The sequence below is a fragment of the Protopterus annectens genome, chromosome 12.part0 (genome assembly GCF_019279795.1).
Source record: "Protopterus annectens isolate FY-2018-M chromosome 12.part0, PAN1.0, whole genome shotgun sequence".
Classification (NCBI taxonomy): Eukaryota; Metazoa; Chordata; order Ceratodontiformes; family Protopteridae; genus Protopterus; species Protopterus annectens.
Genome location: NC_056746.1, coordinates 1,118,754,708 through 1,118,772,946, shown reverse-complemented (window position 1 = coordinate 1,118,772,946; position 18,239 = coordinate 1,118,754,708). Strand labels below are relative to the sequence as shown.

The 18,239-nt window shown below is 38.4% G+C and overlaps 1 protein-coding gene across 1 annotated transcript in view; it reads left to right on the top strand.

Annotated features, from left to right (window-relative positions):
• Positions 1 to 18,239, top strand: part of TGM5 (transglutaminase 5) — a 302,343-nt gene that overhangs the window by 75,913 nt on the left and 208,191 nt on the right. Inside the window, exon 7 of the mRNA XM_044090126.1 lies at positions 5,990 to 6,125. Within this exon, the coding sequence (XP_043946061.1) occupies positions 5,990 to 6,125 (136 nt within the window). The remainder of the gene's footprint in view (positions 1 to 5,989; positions 6,126 to 18,239) is intronic.

The window sequence follows — 18,239 nt, the reverse complement described above, 5'->3', positions numbered from 1 at the left end:
CATATTCATCAAGGATACCCACACCTCCAGGTTAGCGGCAGAGCACAATGCTTCAGAGATCATCCACGTGCAACTAACAATGGGCAAAACTGTAATCTAAATTGTAGCTTGCTACAGCTCACCCACCATGTCCCAGGACCTCATTCCGCATTTCTGGAAACACTGAGAAACATAAAGGTCCTACCAAACACCCTGATATTGGGTGATTTCAATTACCCAAACATTAACTGGGAGAACTACTCAAGTACTAACTACCTTGCCCAACATTTCCTAGAATTTATAAACTCCCACACCCTGGATCAACTGGTCAACACCTCCACCAGAGGTGACAACATATTGGACCTGGTCATCACCAACATGGGCGACTGGTGTTCCACACTGGAGGTCAACCCCTCGCTGGTTAGATCTGACCATAAACTAATCACTCTGGATATATCCACATTCCACCCCCACCCCCGGTCAAAGAAACCACCGTGAAAAACTTTTCAAAATCAAACTTCACATAACTTAGGACCGAGATGGAAAGTTTCAAAGCCCCCATGCTAAAGGATAACACTGTCCAAGCTGCAAAATCCTTTACAAATACACTCTATGGGCACCTACACGAATGCATGGATCATGCTATCCCAAGCAAAACCAAGACTCACTCCTCCAAGAAAAGGAAACCAGTCTGGTGGACCCCTGTCATAAACAAGCTACAATAGAAGGAGGAAACTAGTACAGAAAAGAGTAAAATCCCAAGAAGGGAGGACATCCCTGACTACAAAGATAACCACAAGGCATTCTTTAGCAACGTCAAGAATCTAAGTGGCAATTCTCAGATCTGCTCGGAGTTAGTGCAGAATGGCACAAAATACACTGAACTGCCAACATCCTGGCAGACAGGTTCAGTGCAAACTTCACCCGCCTCTCACCCCCAAAAGGGCCCATAACCATACAAGAAGAATGTAGTGCCCCTGAAATCACAGACACTCAGGTTAAAATAGCCCTCCCCAAAGCCAAAAACTCAGCATCAATGGGACCAGATGGTGTCCCAGGCTGCGTCCTACATGAGCTTAAAGATGAACTAACCCCTCACCTAAACACACTGTACAAACTCAGCCACTCCACAGGCTATATGCCCATAGAGTGGCGCACAGCAATGGTTATTCCACTCCACAAAGGTGGAGCCACAACAGACCCCGGGAACTATCACCCTATAAGCCTGACTAGCTTGGTCTGCAAGGCTATGGAGTGCATCATTATTGGGAACCTCCAAACACTGGACCCTACCCAGTTCGGCTTTGTTAAGGGCATATCATGCCCCCTAAACCTGGTGGACTTTTTTGAGACAGTTACCAAGGCTATAGACGAGGGAAAGGTGGTCCACACAGCCTACCTAGACCTCACAAAGGCCTTCGACACCATTCCCCATTCAGGTATTATAGACAAGCTCACCAGCCTGAACATAAACCCCTACGTCACGAGATGGGTTGCCAACTGGCTCACGGACAGAACCCACATGGTAAGAGTTGCGGGAGCTAGGTCTGACTCTAAACTGGTTACAAGTGGTGTTCCCCAGGGCTCAGTCATAAGACCCCTCCTGTTCAGCATACACTTCTCAGAGGTACAGGCAAGCACAGGAGGACTATGGCTGACCAAGTTCACAGACAACTGCATACTAGGGGCTATAACTGACTCTCCGGCTGACACAGACATCCTCCAAAAGGGTCTCACTGAGACAGACACCTGGTGTCAAAACCATGGCCTCAAGCTAAATGCCAAAAAGTGCATAGTCATCCCCTTTGGAAAAAACATAGTACCCACAAACTACCACATAGGTGGTACAGAAGACGTAATAAGGGATCTGGGGACTCAAGTAGACAGTAACTCTCCTTTGACAATCACATTGCCAAAGTGGTTAGAAAATTCTTCTATGTGGCCCACCTAATCACAAAAGGGTTTGCATCCAGATCAAAAGAGGTCATTGTGCCCCTCTACGCATCACTCATCAGACCCATCATAGAGTACACCTCCCCATTTGGGATGTACCTTACAAGACACCTGCAACAACTGGAAAGACCACAGAAGTACCTCACTAAGAGGATCACTGGCTTCAAACAGATGCCCTTTGCAGCTCGACTGAAGAAACTCCAGCTGTACTCGGTTGCAAACCACCTACTCAGAGGTGATCTCTGCCTGACATACAAGACCATGTCCAACCCAGAATTAATGGACATGCTCCACCTAAAGAAAACCATATCCCCTCAAGCCACACGCTCTAGAGATCTAAACTTCACCACAACAATAAATAGGACGTGCTGGAGGGATAGATTCCTGTCCCAGAGACTTACCTATGCTCTGGAACAAGATTCCAATCTACATTAGGCAGAGCTCCTCACTAACCCTTTTCAAGAAAAACCTTGATGAGTGGATGGGAAACAGAAAGTATACCCCAGGGATCACTTCAATGGCTCTGCTGGACAGAGGCACAGGGAACTAATCTAAGGGGGTGGCGTAAGCCAACATATTCCGGCTAGGCTTATAAATACCTTTGGGCAGATAGTCTAGTAGCTACCTATGAACCTATGAACAATTGTTACTAGTTTATATCATAAACTGTTTACCAAGAACTCATTACTGGAAGCTGAAATTTGCCATCCTAAACACGATTCAGCATATTCCCAAATCTCAGTTTTTACGGTTAAGACGTACATGTAATACCAAAATGCTTTTTCAGCAGGAAGCCTCAAGTATGAGAAATAGATTCATACATTGGGGTTATTCAGATAAGGTGGGTAAATCTGCTTACGATACAGCTTCTCAGTATTTTAGGGATATTCTTTTAAACAACAAGTATGCGATTGAGGCTAGTGACAGTCAAAAAGTGGATGATGTTACAGCCAAACCCCATTTGATTACTACTTTTGGTACTAATACTTTTAAGTTTAAATTCATCAATAAATATGGGCATATTTTGAAAGCAGATTATTTTTTAGTCAATATTTAGATTATATATATATATATATATATATATATATATATATATATATATATATATATACAAAAACAAACAAATACAGAACAATTTAACTGCTAGCCCATTCTCTAAGTGCAAAGGTGCAATAATACCCACCAGGGTGTGTGTGTTACTATGTAAATTACACCCTTTCAGGGGTGTAGAAGCGGGCATTATTTACACAGTAACACCCACCCTGTTAGGCATTATTGCTTGTGTAATAGGAAAACAGAGAAGGACCATATAAGAAGTACCTTAACATCACTAATGCATACAATTGTATGTTCTCTGATCTAGAGCTGGACATCCTAAAGAGCAAAATTAAACAGGCCCTAGAAAGATGAAAGTAGAAAGAACAAAATCTGGCATGTTGCTCAGCATAAAAAAATATATAAATAAAACAGTGCCGTCTAGCCTGTCATTGCTTTACAAATAGATGATTAAGAAGTGAAGGCTTACCTTTCATCCTCTTAGTGATAGAATCAGAGACAAAAATAGGGACATATCTTAAAAAAATGCTCTTATAAACTTATAAAGTTGCTAGAATAACAGGTTTTACATTGGCATGCATTTTCTGAAGGATATGAAGTCTGAAACTCCAATGCCTGTCATCATTTACTGACTGCAACCCTCAATGATTTGCCAGAAAAACCACACAATTTTATGAGTGACAGTCCAAAAATAAAAGGCTAAAATCTGGACATTATATGAAATTTTGATTGGTTAATAGCCATGAGTGGAGACAGTGACAGATTTTATATTCGTACGCTCAACAATCTTATAAATGTTAATGCAGCCATGAAATTAAAAGAATATTGATTCTGGAAGAAAGGCTATGGCAAATATGGACAAGATTTAAAAATAATAGTTACATATAGCCAATAACGGGTTCCTGTTATTTAATCGACCATCCTAAATGTTGACTCTTGGAAGATCGAACGGGGAAGGTCGATAATAGAAATGTCGAAGCTGCGGAAATTCAAATTCTTTCCTAGGTAAAGAATTTGGTTGGCTGTTTCCACAGCTTTGACATTTTCTGTACTTGGCGCGAATGTTTCGGATCGGGTTAAGGTAAGTGTGTGAGTGTAACAGATGTTGGGGTTAGGGTGCAGGTAATATAAGTGTGCAAAAGTGACGGACATTAGGGTTAGGGCGCGTGTAAGGTAAGTGTGCGATAGTGACGGACTTTAGGGTTAGGGCTTGGGTTAAGGTTAGTGCATAGATAGTTGTGTAAGTAAGGTGTAGTGCAGGTTTATTAGGTGTTTGGTGTGCTTGTGTTGTGTGTTTTTCGGAACAGCAAATTTTTTCCTTGGGAAAAAATTTGCTGTTCTGGGGTTTCATTGTCATATTTCGAACTTCCAAATTCGAACATATGGTGTTCGAAATTTTGGAAGTTCGATTATATGACATAGACCCCCTAATAATCTGACCTGGTATCCATAACTACATCTATCTATATTTCTATGTACTGTTAAGACTAGAAATGCACTGGAGGCACTTATTCATAAAAGTGCATAGGTTTATTAATCTAAAAACAATGAAAAAAGGAAAATTTCCTCTTGGCTTCATACAGTAAAACTTTATAGTCTGTGTTAGCAGCAGGCCTTTCCTCCCAAAAGCTGTTTCTCTGGTAAACATAGTTGTAGCACTACTGGGCCATCTTTTCAAATTCAACAACTACAGGATGGCTTCATGAGTTTTACCTCCAGCCACATCTAGAGTTAGCCCCAAATGGGCTATGGAACCCCACAAATATAGGACCTTTGTTTATCCCAGGTTGAACTTATGATTAACGAACTTACTTCCTGGTCTTCCTTAAATAAGCAACCTGTTTTTATACAATATGGAACAAGCAATTAGTGTCTCATTAGCTAACTAATAAAACTGACTGAATGAATTACATGTACATGTATTTACCCATTTAAAAGGCACATTCAGCATTTTCATTAGACAGTAGAACTTTAAAGGTACATTTCACTTTTTTCATGCACAAGATGCCCCAATATGGGTCTATGTTAGATAATCAAAATCTTCTTACCTCGAACCTGTATTCATCGACCCTGAAACAGTGAAATTCACTATTGCGAACAACGAAAACTTTCCTAGGTAAAGGAAGTAATTGGCCAACAACACAACTTGCCCTTTTCCCCACCATAGTATGATCTTGGAGTTGGTATATATAGCTGGGGGGGTTGGTAGGTGCAGTCCCCATTGGGGGTGTTAGGCAAAGCCCCCACTTTGGTGGGTTTCCTTTAGTGTTATGTATATTGTGGTGTTGTAGTGGCAAAGTGATTACTTACCCTAGTAAAATTTTCGATGTTCGCTGAAGTGTGTTTAGCTGTTTCGATGTTGATGAATACAGGTTCGAGGTAAGCAGATTTCAGTTATCTAATATAGACCCCACAATACATACACAGTAAATTATTTCATGGTATCTGCATCACAGCAGGTTGTTTTTTTAATATTAAACTTTATTGAGATTTTTCTTCATTTCTCAAAGTATAGAGCCAATTTTTAAAGATTGCTATGGCATTAGCTGGTTTTCCTTGGTGTCTTGTAACTAATTTTGTCCATTCCATATCTTAGTTAACTGATTCCACAGGACTGGAAATTAAAACCATGTTTTCAGCAGATTTCAGAAAACTAGATGTTACAAAGCTGTTATGATGCAGGAACATTTTCTAGTTTGGAATCGTGTAACTGATTCATTTCTATGGCATCAGGAGTTAGTCATCTAATTCCACAGTACTGGAAATTAAAATCATGCTTTCAGCTGACTCTTCAAAACTAAACTTTGCATTGTTGCTTCCCAAGTGACACTGTCTAAATGATGTTTTTTCTTCAAATACATAAAACTAATATTTTGAGTTGCTAGCCATATCCTATATCAGTTTTAAAGATTATTTTGTAACAAAAAAAATGTAAAATTCATGATGGCTTCTTATGTAGATTTTAGAAACAATGGTCACTGTTGGTTATTATTTTCTTTAGTAATGCGATGCTTGGGTGTTCCTACTCGTGTGGTGACTAATTTCTCGTCTGCCCATGACACAGAAGGAAATTTGACTATTGATGAATACTATGATCTAAAAGGAAAAAAGCTGGACAGAAGTTATGATTCTATCTGGTAAGCCATTTAACTGAAGGAGCATTTCTACTGTAATGATCTAAAAGGCCGTTATGAATGATAAACATTTCTTGCCTAGACAAAATCAGTCATGTAACATATGGGTCTATGCAACAGAATGTCCTGGAGTCATCCGCACCAGTGATGCAGAGAGGTGGAGCTCTGTCTAAGGCACTGGTGACCCAACCAAGAACCAGCTTAGGTGCATGAAGGCACATGCAGGAAAGATTGGTGTGCCTATCCTGTGAGGGTTGGGAAGGAGGGGGCCGTGCTCTAAGGGACACATTTGTGCAGGTTTTTTTCCCTGGTGGAAATCAGGGAAGCAACTATGCAGTGACTCCTATTGATGGGCAGTCCTGCTGAAGTCAGACCCCTGTGAAAGTGAGGTGCAGCGCTGATTTCCATCACACATGTCACCCATGGGCTGCCACTGGGTAGGTAAAATCATTACTCCCCTCCAACTGCAGCCTCCTAAAAGCCTCTTGAAATGACAGGTTCAAGCAAAAAAAGCCATTAAACAAAATGTGTACCTTAATTGAATAAGTGCATCATTCATTTCCAGATTGTTTTAAACTCTGACATCTCATTGGACAAAATGTCATTTTACAAATTAAATACTTGCATAGATAAATAAATAACTATATGCACACGTAACTAATGCTGCAGAGTACATGGCTATGCCTGGTTCTGCCTTTTCTGGGAGAGTCAGTACACAAGTATACAATACTGGAAACAGTAATCTGCTTTTCAGTGTCAGTTCTGAGATTAGTTATATGGCCATTTATTCAAAACATTTGCTGACAGGACTATGTTTGCAGACTACTTTCTATTACTATGGCTGAAAAACACAAGATAAGATACTTGGAGCAGAAGGGATTGCTTGTCTTATTTGGGGACCTACAAATTATTGCTTTCAAGTTATGACTGCAGGAAAAAAGCAATAAAAGTATGTAACATGATATTAGCAATGGCAAAACTAATCAGAAAGCTTTATAAGAAGTAATACTGCAACCATGTAGAGTTTTTAAAAGCGCTGCTGCAGCTTAACTGATGAACATTTTTGGAGGAGTTACCATTTAACTGATGGATATATTTGTTGGAGTTACCACTTGCTCTTAGATGGGTGAATTTGGATGGCTGAATTTAAATTGTAACCTATTATGTTAAGTTCCTAAAACATGTCTAACAGCAGCAACAGTTTTGTACCTGTTTTAGACAACACAGATTTAAGCTCATATTTTTGTTATTTTGCTTTAGTTATTATCTGTGAAATGACTCATTCCTTATCAGATAAAATGTATGCATCATCGTATTAAACTTATTTTCTAAAAAAACAATAAACATTGATTATAAAATATATATTTTTGCATATATTTATTATTGTTGTTATCACTATCATAATCATTTTCTAAATTACTTGACCTGGTAGGAGTCACGGTGGTAGCAAGCTGAGTAGAGCAGACCAGACTTCCCTATCACCAATGACAGTTTCACAGTTCCTCCTGTGGGATCCTCAGGCATTCTCAGGCACACTGAGAGATACAATTCCTTTAACATGTCTTGGGTCTGTCAGAGGACTTGTTTGTTATGAGCATGAGAGATACCAGGGGACATCCCCATGAAGTTCCCAAGCCACTTCAACTGACTCCTTTCAACAAAGTAGAGCAGTGGCTGTACCCTGAGGTCCAGGTTGCTGAGCTACGTACTATTACCATGGAGACTGAGTGCAAATACCCTGAGTAGCAACCTCATACCTATTCACTACATCATTGATCTTATCCTTACAGTCATCTGATGACCATAGGTGAGAAGGGTAATGTAGACTGACCAGTAAACTAAAATCTGCATCCTATGACTCACCTCTCAGTTTCCCAGCACAGTCTGTTAGAACATCTGCAATACTGCTACTGGTGCACAAGTTCACAGGCCAGTTTCTCAGTCCCCTCAATTTTCAGTCATGAACAAGACCCCAATATACTTAAACTCATCCACCTGAGGTAGCTTCTCTCCAAATGATGAGAACAATGTACTTTTTTTCTGGGACAGAATGTTGACTTCTAATTTGAAGGTGCAGACTTTTATCTGACAGCTGCAGATTCATCAGCAATGTACTCCACTTTATGTTGAAGATGAGTCATTTGATGTTAAGTGAATATCATCTGCAAATAACAAAGCTGCAGCTCTCATGTCCCCAAACTGGACACTTTCCTGACCTAGGCTGTACCTTGTTATATTTTTTATGAAAATAAAAAATAGAAATGGAGATAAGATCCATCTTGTCTGAGACCTGTACCTCACCACAAATATATTCAACTTGACAACAAGAATGCAGACATAACTCTGATCCCTCAATTCAGGGAACTAGTGGTATAGAGCAATACAACGGGACCCCATACTGTAGTAAGGCTTCTTAAAATAAAGTACAATTCACATAGTCATATGCCTTCTTCAAGTCCCCAAAGCACATGTAGACAGTATTGGCTAACTCCTATAATCCCTCAAATGTCCATGCACAGAGAGAAAAATCTGATGTACTCCTCCATTACAGGGATGGAATCTGCTTTGATTGCCCAGAATCCGAGACATGACTATTAGATGATGTCTGCTTTTCATCTTCCTGGCAAACAGTCTCAGGGAGGCAGAAGAGTGTGACACCTCTAGTCCAAAGGCATTGTCCTAGACTTCTGCACATTGAAAAGGCATGTTAACCATGACACTTCAACAACATCCACCTTCAGTATTTCCAGGTGACTTTCTTATATTCCTACAGACTTACCATAATGAAACTGATAAATAAGTGCAGTGACCTCATCAACCAAAATGGATCCATTTTCCATATCTGCCTCTGTGATTTCTTCCTCAGAGGAGAGCATATCCACTTTCTCAAAGTATTTCTTCCAGCTTTTAACAATGTCCCCATTTAAAATAGCATTTCTCCACCCTTGTGCTGAGAACAGACCAGACAATATTATGACTCACCACCCAGATGGCTTCAGATCCTGTTGAAGACCATCCAGAAGTCATTCTCCATGGCTTTACCAAACTCCTCTCACACTAATATGTTCAGCTCAGTGACTACTACATGTAACCCATTCCAGACTTGTTGATGTCTGTCAGTCACATCTGGGTCCCCTGCCCACTATTCTTGCATAAAAGGCCTCTTTCTTTAACTTGAAATCTTCAATCACCACTAGCCTAGGGATACTATCATGACAAGGAATGCCCACCTAATCATTGCTTCAATTATGGAGGTCTTGTAGAGGAACTATTTAGCTCCATGTCACTGACCTCTCCAAACTACAGAAGAAGCTCTTTGGGAGGTGGGAGTTGAACTCATCTGCACAGACACATCAGCCAGGTGTTCATAAGACACTCTTGCTACACATTTGGGATTCTCATGTGTGTCTACCCACTCCTCCAGTCATCCGACCCAACTTACCATAAATAGTGATAGGCTGACAGTTTAGCACCTCTCTTGACTTAGGTGACTAAAATGTACAGCCTCAATTCTGATGACATGCCTACAAAACTGATCATTGGTCTTTGGCCAAGGCATTTTGATACCAGGCACATTTATAAATATCTTTCTCTTAGAAGATGGCAGTTGTTATAGGCAGTCCTTGACTAGCACAGAATTGCAATATACAATTATCCATTCTATTTCAGACCAGATAAGTCATTTTTCAGTCACTCCCCACCAGGTATCTCCATCTCTCTCCAATTAGTAGGGAGGTCTCCCAGTAGAACTAAAGAATATATGAGTGGTATATCCTGATGAACTCTACACCCATTATTTTTAAGAAGGCTGAAACATCTGTCTGCTCTCTGTGCACATGCATCTAAGAGCTATTTAGAGTTCTCCTTTCTGCAGCTCGTAATCATATTGATTAGTCCTTCTCCTTTTACTGACACAAAATTTTTACTGACACAAAATTAAACTAAGTGGCACACCTAGGGACTTTTTTAAGGGTCAGTTTCAGAAAATAATAAAGACCATCTCTGCTTGTGAAGTATTTTTCCAGAACCATTGTTGTGTTAGATATTTAATGTAACTTTTAAAGCTCCAAAAAAAGGCCCTAGCTCTTTCCCTCATAGTAAAGAAACATTCCATGTCCCAACAGCCAGTTTCCATTGCAAGAGCCTATATCGTTGTTGCTACATTTATTATAATTATTATTATTGTATTAGATCTGCAGCCACTTATTGTCAGATGGAGTTAGATTGGATAGAATAGGGTCCATTCGAAAAGTTAATAGTGTAGCCCAACTGTAATATCAACAAGACTGTCCAAGGTGAAACATTGCTATCAGAAGGTAGTATATGTTTTTAAAAATAATCTGTGTGTGTGTGTGTGTGTGTGTGTGTGTGTGTGTGTGTGTGTGTGTGTGTGTGTGTGTGTGTGTGTGTGTAAATATATATGGGTCTGTGTCAGAAGATCAACTTTTTAGAAAGTCAAACTTACCTATGGTTGAGACTAAAAGATTGTCTTTCTGAAAAGTCGAATGTAATAGAAGAAACTAAATCTGCATTTTTGTGTGGGGGGGGGGGCTGCACCCCGCAAATTGCATATACCAGTTCTGAGAATGGATTGCTGTACATTGGGGAAAAGTGTAAATTCCCTGATCCCTACTGTACTGTGATCTCTATACAAATGCTTCAACTTTGTGTAGTCTATTATATGGTCTCAACCACATGAAGTTCAACCTTCTTGAAAATTGATCTTCTAAAGAGGACCTGTTTATATATATTTATTTGTTTTTATATATATATATATATATATATATATATATATATATATATATATATATATATATATATATATATATATATATACATATACATATATATATATATATATATATATATATATATATATATAGTTAGCATTTGTATTTGTTGATTGCTCACATTTCTCATTTTATCGACAGGCTGTGAAGGTGTCACAACCTTTCCAAATTTCAGTTTGTTGATGTACGCTATAGTCATATAGTTGACTTCTGATCTGTTGACTGTAACACAAGTAGCATTCCCTTCATTCATAGTTATGTAACCATGGAGTTAGCATTTATTTTATATATATATATATATATATATATATATATATATATATATATATATATATATATATATATATATGGTGTGGAGGAGATAAAGCCCCATGTTGGGGGTGTGGGGGAGTATATATGTTGTGTGTCGGTGATCTAGATTCCCTGTATGAAGCAGTCACTGGAGATTTCAGTAGTACATTGCTAATGCTGCCCATGCAGATCACTGCACAGAGGATAGTGCAGAAGTGATGGTGGGGGAGGGTTACTTTCATAGGGAATGTCGCAATGCTGCTTCAATGGCTGCTGCTTCAATCAGTGTGTACTGTCAGTGTGAGCTGTATCAATGCAGAGTCATCAATTAAGTGATAATTAATGACAGGTTATTTCATTTAAAATGTATGTGATCCTATAAATACAGACCATCCGTATTGCATTGATTAGCACAGAGTGATGCTGGACTTTGATCCAGAAGGGCTGCAAGGACAAGGTGGACAAGGCCCAATTGCAGTGCTTAACACTGTCATCCTTTTGTTGGTGTGAAACCACTACAGTGAGGCACTATCACTGACAAGAGTGAACGCCTGTCCTGGCACCTCAGTGCCCATTTTATAGCCAATTACAATCATTCCGTGACTGAATATTTGACTTCTGTTCATGTTAATTCCCTGCTTAGATAGCAAACCTGGTGATCTTCACTATTTGAGCTAAGGGAGTGCACAGGCCTACATCAGTTACATTGTTGTAAAGTATAAAATGGTTAGAAAACTCGGAGATACCATCATTAGTAATGAACACAGGATATGTTTTAACTGTTGGAAGTTGGTCTCTGCCTATAGAGTCCATTTAATCCTTGTGGGTATCTCAACCCTGGTTAGGTTGGTGAGAGGGCATGTGATGGTGGCAAAAATGCAGCATTAATTTGTTATAACACCTGGCCAAGCCTAAAAGACTCTAACTAGTTTCTTGGTTTGGAGTACTGGCCAGTCATTCATTGCCTCCACTTTCTCTTTTGGGGGTTTATTATCCCTCTTCCCATAACATAACAGGATAATTCACTTTGGTCATTCCAGTCCTCCTCCTAATGGCATTTACTGTAAGTCCTGTACTTGTTTAAGGGAGCTCAGGATAGCTTGAACTTTTGGTAGATGGGAGTCCCAGTCTATCTAATGAATGATCATTTAATCTAAGTATGTTGTAGCATAGGGGACATATGGCTTTAGGACTCTGTCTGTCAACCATTGGAAAGTGGATGGAGTCCCATGAAGACCAAAGAAGAGGACTGTAGACTGGAAAAAGCCTTCGGGGTAGAGAAGGCAGTTTTCTCTTTTGCTTCTTCTGGAAGTGTGTTGGGTGGGAGTCTGCCAGTAACATTTTATTAGGTCCAGAGTGGTTAGGAAACTAACTTTTCCTAGCCATTCTATCAGTTCTTCTACTCTGGGCATAGCATAAGTTTTAAATTTAGAGATGGTGTTAAGTTCTATGATGTCATTATAAAACTTGATGGTTCCATCTGTTTTAGGAACCAAAACTATACGACTATTCTATTCATTGTTAGACTGGTCAAAACCCCCTACCTGGAGCATCTTCTTAACTTTCTCTTGGACTGCCATCCTGTAGCACTCAGAGATCTTATAAAGTTTCAAAATAAACCTTCCCCGTGGATTGTTTCTATATGATGCTTGATTTGTCTGAAAAAAAAATTCCTTGTTCTATAACAGGAACTTCTGTACATCCTTTTTTCAGAGGTTTGGACAGTATATTGTCCAGCAGGACTTGAAGTATAGATAAGAGCATCCTCGTCTGACTAGTTTTTTTTTTTCCTCACCAGCTAAACTTACTTCTCTTTTAAATGGGTCTGCTTAAAGCTGCATATGGTTAGGCATCTTATGGTCCCCATGATCACTTGCCTATTCTTCTTCCTGTGTTCTTACATCTGACTGTTGTTCACTTATTTTTACTATGATCTTTAAGGGTCTTGCCCTTGGCTAAAATATTGTTTTCAGTAGAGGCACTAAGATTAACAATTGGTCACAGACTGGGAATACTCTGTTTCTAAAAATTCTGTTATAAATTCCTTGTTGGGGAGACTGTGCCCTTTATCAGAGCCGCTAACTCATCTAGTGCCCAGTGCCTATTCCCGATGTAGTGACTCACCTCATCATAGCTCTAAAAAAAAAAAAAATGAAAAAAGAACTTCAACTGATTCAAATACACAAAGTGCCAGGCCGAAAAGGCTGTAGGTTATTAAATTTATTCAGCTTAAAATTAAAAATAAAAATGGGTAAGCACTTTCACGATACAATAGATCACTTCATCATACAGTCACATTAAAAATATAATTTTTATATTTATACATAAGTGTAACAAAATGGGACATTACAGCCATGTATCTATAGGAAGCCATCTAACAGACAGAAGTATCTGCACAGAAGCAGTAATCATCCCAGACATACAAAGAAGTCAGGGTACTTACGTGTTATCGCAACCAGATTTTCGCGGTTACAAAATTCTCATTGTTCACTACAAAGTACTGCATGAAACACTGTAAGGTGTTATTCTACATCCCTGCTGGTGGCTAAGAAGTCGGGATTACCTTCAGGAACACAAACTATTGATAAAGGCATCTTCCTGTTTTGCGTGCATTACAGACACACGCTTGAATTGTCACAGATGCTGTGTGAGTAATGAATGCAATATTTGGACCGTGAGGAACAAATCCTTCAGCAAAGGAAAACACAGAAACAGGAAATATGGTTTTGGGGAACTACAACTTTTGTAGAAATGTGTACACATTATTGCAAACAGGCAGTGCAATGTGAAAGTTGCCATAAGCAATGCTTTTAAAAAGTGAGTGTGGCTGAGGTTGACAGCAGATTGTGGTTTCATTTTTCAAGGAAGAAGCTGGCATGACTGATTTTGTTTAGTTGTGTGCTGCTGGCATGTTCGGACAAAACCAGATAGTACTTCAATGATTATTCATTTCACTACTGCTGCAACGATGTTGATTACTCTTTGTATGTTTTTGTCTTTCTATGTGGTGCGAATCTCTCAGCAAGTGCAGTTAGTACTGCTTCTAAACAGTCTTTTTGCTGGGAAAGCTGTGTGTCATGCTACATTTTCTTAAAGTAATACTGTGTTGTATGACTCACACTAAAATAATGACACACCTGTGATGGGCAAATTTAATTATAACCGTTATTTGACCGCATTTGCTATCCTCGGCTGGGGTGCCTTCTGTGCGGAGTCTGCATGTCCTCCCTGTGGTCGCGTGGGTTTCCTCCGGGTGCTCTGGTTTCCTCCCACATCCCAAAGACATGCTGCAGGTGGATTGGACACTCTAAATTAGCCCTAGGTGTGCGTGTGAGTGTGCCTTCTGTGGAAGGTTGGGCGCCGGGCTGGCAACTCGACACCGTAAAACTCCACTGCCATTCAATGTGCGGACAGGTGATCCGCTGTGGCGACCCCCTAACCGGGATAAAGCCAAAAGAAGAAGAAGAAGAAGATTTGACCGCATTTGCTGGCAGCAAAGAAGGAACGTTCAGCGGCCAGAGTTGCAATAACAGACATACTGGCACTACACTGCATAAACAAACAGCAACAGTATGTTGTTTTACATTTTATTGGTAACAGTCCAGAAAACAGCCTGTACTGTTAAAGAAAATACACCATGTAACATTTTAAAAACATTAAGGAACATATTTCACACAGTTGGCACAGCTGAAAGACACCATGCCTGATTAGATCAGTGTGCCAGAGTATTTGACAGACCTGTAGACAGAGCAATACAGCTACCAGAAGAACAGATGCTTCAGTATAGATTGAGGAACCATGTGACAAGTGTTCCACTAGTGACAACACATCATCCAGAACTTCAAAAACTGTACAAAACTGTAAGGGACCTCCAACCAATGTTCAGTGAGGATGACAAGTTGAGACATTTTTTAAGCACTCCCACTGCTACTGTTTAAACACCCTCCAAATCTAAAGAATCTTCTTGTCACAAACAAGCTTAGACCAGATGAGAACATAGTCCAGAATGACACAAAACACTGCAACCATCCATGATGAAAACATGTGACATGATTTTTATAGCTTCCAACATAATTTCACAGAACAGAAGTTTCAAAGTACAGGGATCATTTACATGCACTTCCAAAAACATAGTTTTTCTAATCAAATGCAGGATATTTTCAGACACAGGTTACATAGGAGAGACAGGTCAGTTACTCAGAACTAGGATAAATGCCCATAGACATACAGTTACAAATAAAATGATCGACAAGCTAGTATCAGCACACAAGATAAAAAGAAATAACCAGTTGGCAAACAAACACCGCTGAGACCAGCAAACAGCAGCAAAAAAAAAATTATGGTGAAATGAAGCACGGCTCCAAACAACATAAACTGTAGTAAAACGTTTAATAGCAGGTTAGCGCTTTCACCACAAACTGTGGCTTCTTCAGACCATTAACATAAATTGTTATAAAACTCAAGTTTTATATATTTACTAGTAACGTTCCATTCTTTCAAAACCTTCATTCATTCAAACATTCACTAATCATGCGTACATATGCAAAAATAGGTGAAGTCAATGAAACTATCTGCTGCAATTTAAAGGCACAGTCTTATTATCTAGACTTAAATAAAATAACATTAGTCTTAATAGCTAATAAAAACAAAAATGCCTCTGCCTAATTCCTAATAGCACACAAAATATATTTTACAAAATAATAAATAAAGCACATCATCAACTATACAATTATCTAAACTAGAGCAGCAAATACAGTATGACTACTAAAAAACATTTGCTAAAGTCCCTAATACAAGTAAATACCTTGTCATAGTGCATATCGACAAGCTGATATATTACACTAGTAAATAAAACACTAAGACGATCTAACATTTGAAAAAATATAACTACTAAGAATAGATGCTAAAATCCTTATGCAAATAAAAATTTTGCAATCAATCATTACTAGTAACTACTTAATATGTTGCACAACTAAATAGAGTGAAGTATTAACTATACAGTTATCTATTATAGTAGAATAACAAATGCAATATATCTGCTGAAGACAAATTCTAGAATCCCTCAAAAAGATAATAACATTTGCCTAATAGCTATAAACAAAATAATATATCGTGCAGATGAATAGAGCACAATAACAATTATACAAAAATGATGCAGTGAGTATAATGTAACTTCTAAAAGCAGATACTATAGTACTTTTTCAACTACAGAATATATAGTTGTACTTGAAATGGAACAATGAGTGCAATATCTGGAGCATTTCTCCCTGGGCCTCCGCTGAAAACAAGCTCTGTGGAACCTAGTCGGACTTTCCCGGTCAACAAATGATAAATAAATAAATAAATAACTCTTAGAAACAGATATTAATCTTAGAATCCATCTTTGACCAATATTAATCAAATTTTCATAAAAAAGAATCATTAGAATTTAGACTTGAAAATGGATGTAAATAATCAAACGATAATGAGCACACAGCAATAAATGTACACAACATATTAATGCATTCATATTAAATCAATTTAGTTTTACGACCATATATAAAACTATTTCCTAGAAGTCCACGTGCTTCCAAAACACATTTCATGGAAAGCTTACCATTTAATTCAAACCCCTTTTCTGCTTTTAGCTTTAGTATCCACCTTAACTCATTTTTTTCTGTAAGATTCTTAATATTTCCTATCCGTGGTACAACTATAATTTGTTCTAATACCATAAACTTAAAATCATGGTCTCTCCCACTTGCTTCAATATATTTAGAGAGGTCACTCACAGAATCTCTATTTCTTATACTGTTGATGTGCTCTCTGATTCTTTTTCTAAATGTTCTGTTGGTTTTACCAACATAAAAATACAAACAACAATCACAATGCCTTACTATCGCAATTAGCTTCAGTTTCTATTCTATATACCACTCCTGTACCTGGATGGATAAATTCATTAGTTTGTTTAATAAACTGGCATGTACTACAATGGGCACATGTCCGTGTCCCTATAAATGTATTCCTTACTGGTATAGAGGTATCTTTAGGGTAGCATAGCATTCATTTCAGATTTTTTTCTATTTTTTAAAACAAAATCTAGTATATTCTCCTACTACTTCCTTAATCTTTTTATCAGTCGTAAGTAGTGGCCAGTGTTTACAAAACACATCCCCAACCTTATTAACATTGCTAGTGTATGATATAGATATACTGACAGCCTTGTATATGTCCTCAGTTGGATTCTGATTCAACTCATCAGCTATCCTAGAAGAAAAATAAGGTTTAGCCCTATCAGGCCTCATCATTCTTACTTCTTCTAATGTAGGGATCACTTTCTTTATAGCCTCGCTGATAAAGATTTTTCTCTAGTTCAGTTAACCCTTCCATAAAAACACATTCTGTATTTCTTAAGCGTGAAACTCTCATTCCTTGACCGTTCACTACATTCTTGAAGGTGCGTAGGATGCATGCTTGATCTATGTAAAAGCGTGTTTCTAAAGCATTCTTTACGATAAACTTTTGTTTCAAAAAAGAGCATTTTCAGTTTTAGAAACGAAAATGTCCAAAAATGCCAAACCTTCAGACGAATGATTAATTGTAAATTTCAAAAAATTTGTAGTATCCTGTATTATTTGTACAAATTAATTCAACAAGGGTAACATTCCTGTCCAAACAAAAATATATCATCTACGAAATGATGATAAAACTTCACATTATCCTTACATAGATCCAGGGGGAACATTTGCTCAGCCTCCCATTGTGCCATGATTGCGTTGGTGTAGCTATTGGCACATTTGCCCATAGCTACGCCTTTGCATTGTAGATATGTACCATCAAAAAAAAAACATTGTGTCTTAATATTATCGCCATGAATCTACATATGATGTCAATCAAAGTTTCCCCATATACACTATTGTTAATGAGAAATTGTTTCAAATAATTTACCCCTTCCATATTGGGGATTGAGGTAAATAGGGAGACTACATCGTGTCACTAAGTAATAATCATCACTAAGTTGTAATTTAATATTTAATGCAAATAGACCTTCCAGGAA